The following is a 4,152-nucleotide window of genomic DNA, read 5'->3' as shown; positions in this document are numbered from 1 at the left end:
CCGTGGCGGCTGCGGCAGCGCTAGCGTCCTACACCGCTAAGATTTGCACGTCAGCTAACGGGATGAAGAAGCCGGAGCGACAGAAGTTTGCTCCGTACTGATGAAGGTCAGAGGTCAGAGGTCAGAGGTCAGAGGTCGCTTTTGTTTCCTTTGTTTTGGTCTGAACTGAACAAAGTAGAAAATGTTTATTTATCGTCAGGTCGCGACAAAATCCTCCAGGTTTGTTGCTAACGATCAGGTTTTTTTTTATCGCGGGTAAAAACGCGACTCGGAGAAATCCGGGTTCACACTGGACGCAGCTTGTTTGGTCACTTCCTGTTCCTGTTTCAAAGTAAAAGCACTGGAGCATTCAAAGCTTTAATGGACCAACAGAGCCATGGTTCTCAAACGCGTCATATACAAATATTTTATATTTCTTACATTTAGTGCTTAGCATAACGAGTATGACGAATATTTAGTATTTATTGTTTGTTGTGGTTTGTCTTTTTTCCTTGTAAGTTATTATTATTATAATATTCTTATATAACAGTGTTAGTTTAGTAAAAGTGAGGAAGAGAATAATTCTGCTTCCTGTGTAAAGTTTACACCTCTGTATTTTAACGTTTATGATATTTTCTCTATTTGAAAAGATAAATGTAAATCCAGTGTGAACCCGACTTCAGTGATAAAAACATCAAGGTTTTTAAAAACCAAAGAAACTTTTTAAAAACATGTCACGTTCTTCACTGAAGAGTTTTTAAACCGTAAAACTGTTCATTAAAATATAAAATACTGAATCATAAGACGACGTTTAAACGCTTAAATATCAATATTTATGTCGTGGATGAGGATCATTAGGATTTTATTGATACCGGTTCTGCGAATCAATACTTATATTGATACTCATTAGCACATTAGCAGTAATTTAGCTCTGTGTTCCACCTGCAGTCGCAACTATGGAACGTTACCGTTAATCGCAGTTTTGTCGCATTTGTTTCACAGTAAATCAGTCGTACATTTAGCAGAATAAACGTGTCGCTAACGCTGTTTATGTTACACCGTTTAATACCACCACTGCTAATGCTAACAGCTCAGTTAGCAGCTGCTCTATTAGCTAACATGACCAGTTTGCAGCTGCTGCTATATTAGCCAACATGGACAGTTAGCACCTGCTATATTAGCCACCCTGACCAGTTAGCACCTGCTATATTAGCCAACATGACCAGTTAGCACCTGCTATATTAGCCACCCTGACCAGTTAGCAGCTGCTATATTAGCCACCCTGACCAGTTAGCAGCTGCTATATTAGCCACCCTGACCAGTTAGCAGCTGCTATATTAGCCACCCTGACCAGTTAGCAGCTGCTATATTAGCCAACATAACCAGTTAGCAGCTGCTATATTAGCCATCATAACCAGTTAGCAGCTGCTATATTAGCCAACATCCTACCGATGTTAAAGTGCATGTGTGTAAAACTGTTAAGTAAGTTTCCTCTTAACGGTCGACCAGGAAGCTGTGAATTTGGATGCTAACTTTAGCGACGTTACAGACTCCAGCGCTAATTAACGTGAATATCGTTGTTTTACGTGCTTTTATTGTGACGCGTCAGAGGAAGTTTTTACCTCACTTAAAGTGACAGTGAACTGAAGTACTTCCTGCCAACATGGCGGTGTAAACAGAGTCACGTGACGTCCGATCATTTGGAACTAAACGAGGAACTGGTTCCAGTCGTACAGTTTTTGCGATGTTTTTTTGCGATCTTTTCTCTCGTCAGACAATCGTGTACAGCAGCAGTTTTTGTAAAGTTTTAAAGCTTCGTCACTGTGAGCGGAAAACGAACCTCAGGGTTTACAAAGAAAACTTCAGGTAACATTTGACTTTTTTAAAGGTGCAGTTCCCGTTTTACTGTAAAGCTTTCACAGCTAACGGCATGTAGTGCTTTGAAGTAGATTTATTTTTATTGTTTATATAAAGCCTGGTACTTATATTTAAAAGTGAGTTTTGTTTCTGTAGCGAGACGATTCACTGTTTCATCACTCACTTCAATGTTTTCAATGACCTCATAGCTCCTCCTCCTCGTGGGCGGAGTCATCACAGCACCTGTGTCGACTTGTAAAGCAGTTGTTTTTGGTCAAAGTGAATCGTTAGAATCGTTAGTTGACCGAATTGTTTGCTTTGCTAAATGTTGTTTTCATTATTTTTAAGTCTTTTTAACTTTAATCTACACTGAGACGTGACTCTTCTACGGTGGCCCTGAGGTGCAAAACACAAACGCAAATCAAAAAACACAAACGCAAATGAAAAACACAAAAACATTAACTCACAACGCAAACACAAACCACACAACGCAAACCTCAGGGCCACCGTACTCAGTGACGACTCTCTCTGACCAATCAGAGGCCGTCAGTCTGATGACATCACACGTCGTCAGCGTCTCTCACTGATTGTTGTCGAGTTACAAATGTTTCATGAAAACGCGTCATCGGCCTCTGAAGGAGGCGGAGCCTCTGAAGGAGGCGGAGCCTGGACAATAATCCAACCTCCAAATGCCGCGGAAACTTTCAAAGCCATAAAAGACTCGTATAATCTCACAGATGTGTTCATCTGAAATAATCCCTCAGAGAGTTTCTATAACTGTTTCCTCTTTGTTTCTTTTGTGTCGTTGTGTTGTTGTTGTTGTTGTTGTCGTTCACATTTATAAAAATGTGTTGATTTTTAAATTATTTTTTTAAGTTATAAACGAAAGTGTTTTAGAATAAAAAATAATCTTAATCTTCCCAAAAAACGGCTGCAGGAAAAAACTCTTCAATAATAATAATAATAATATTAGTAATAATTATTATCACTGTATAATGGATGCACACACACACACACACACACACACGCGCACACACACACACACACACACACACCTCACTTACTGCATTTGTTTACGTTTGTTTTTGCATGAGAGCAACTTGAATTGATGTCTATGCAAACACTGTGTGTGTGTGTGTGTGTGTGTGTGTGTGTGTGTGTGTGTGTGTGTGTGTGTGTAATCTCTTTATCCTCCATAATCTGATGAAGATAATCTGAAAACAGAACAGTTTTTTTCTGAAGTTTAACTCAAACGTCACAGATTATAATGAAGCTGCTTCATGAATCTTTGCGTCTAAAATTAAAACAAACGTTTTTGTCTTCATTCACCAAACTCCCAGCATGCATCAGTGAGCGCACACACACACACACACACACACACACACACACACACACACACACACACACACACACACACACACACACACACACACACACACACACACACACAGTTATAAATAATTGCACTTGAACATGAAAACATAAATTCTTCATCTTTGTTTTTGCACCTCAGTGTTTGTGATTCTCTATTTTCTTCATGTTAAAATAAAGAAATAAATCAAAACAGTGTTGTGTGTGTGTGTGTGTGTGTGTGTGTGTTAGAGTGTGTGTGGATGTGTGTGTGTGTTTAATCACAGGACAGAAAATACCCAAAGAAAAGAAGAGAAGGTCATGATGATACTAAACTGAGTGGAGCTGGAAGTGTGTGATCAGCTGATACTGATACACACACACACACTCTAACACACACACACACACACACTCTAACACACACAGTCTGACAGATGCTGCCTCTTTCATCCTTCCTGTTTCTCCACCTTTAAATGCAACAAAATCCAATCAACTGTGGGGGTCAGTGACCACACACACACACACACACACACACACACACCTGTCAATCATGATGGATCAGGTCTAGTGATTGCCTCAGCAGATCTTTGGAGCATCTGTCCTTCTGTGTGTGTGTCTGTGTGTGTCTGTGTGTGTGTGTGTGTGTGTGTGTGTGTGGTCTTTTCCTTGTAAAGTATTTGTGTTTATGACAGAAAGTGTAAATTTGTCACGAGTAAAAAAGTGGACAGCGTCACAACAGTGGTGAACGTGATGTGAACACGATGGTAGTGAACGTTGTAGTGAACGTGGTGAACGACTCTGGAGGTCTATGGGTGGTGATGGTGAACGTGATGGTGAACGTGGTGGTGAACGTGATGGTGAACGTGATGGTGAACGTGATGGTGAACGTGATGGTGAACGTGATGGTGAACGTGATGGTGAACGTGATGGTGAACGTGATGGTGAACGTGATGGTGAACGTGATGG

At 40.4% G+C, this 4,152-nt stretch overlaps 1 protein-coding gene across 1 annotated transcript in view; it reads left to right on the top strand.

Moving 5' to 3' along the window:
• The window catches only part of pcbp4 (poly(rC) binding protein 4), a gene marked incomplete at both ends in the record, with an annotated part of 8,395 nt that extends 8,294 nt beyond the window's left edge, over positions 1-101 (top strand). The window contains one exon of the mRNA XM_083907630.1: positions 1-101. This exon is cut by the window's left edge and continues 296 nt beyond it. Within this exon, the coding sequence (XP_083763756.1) occupies positions 1-101 (101 nt within the window).
• Between the last annotated feature and the right edge of the window lie 4,051 nt (positions 102-4,152).

The sequence above is a fragment of the Microchirus variegatus genome, assembly GCF_963457635.1.
Source record: "Microchirus variegatus genome assembly, chromosome: 21".
Classification (NCBI taxonomy): Eukaryota; Metazoa; Chordata; class Actinopteri; order Pleuronectiformes; family Soleidae; genus Microchirus; species Microchirus variegatus.
This window is presented reverse-complemented; position numbering and strand designations above follow the sequence as displayed.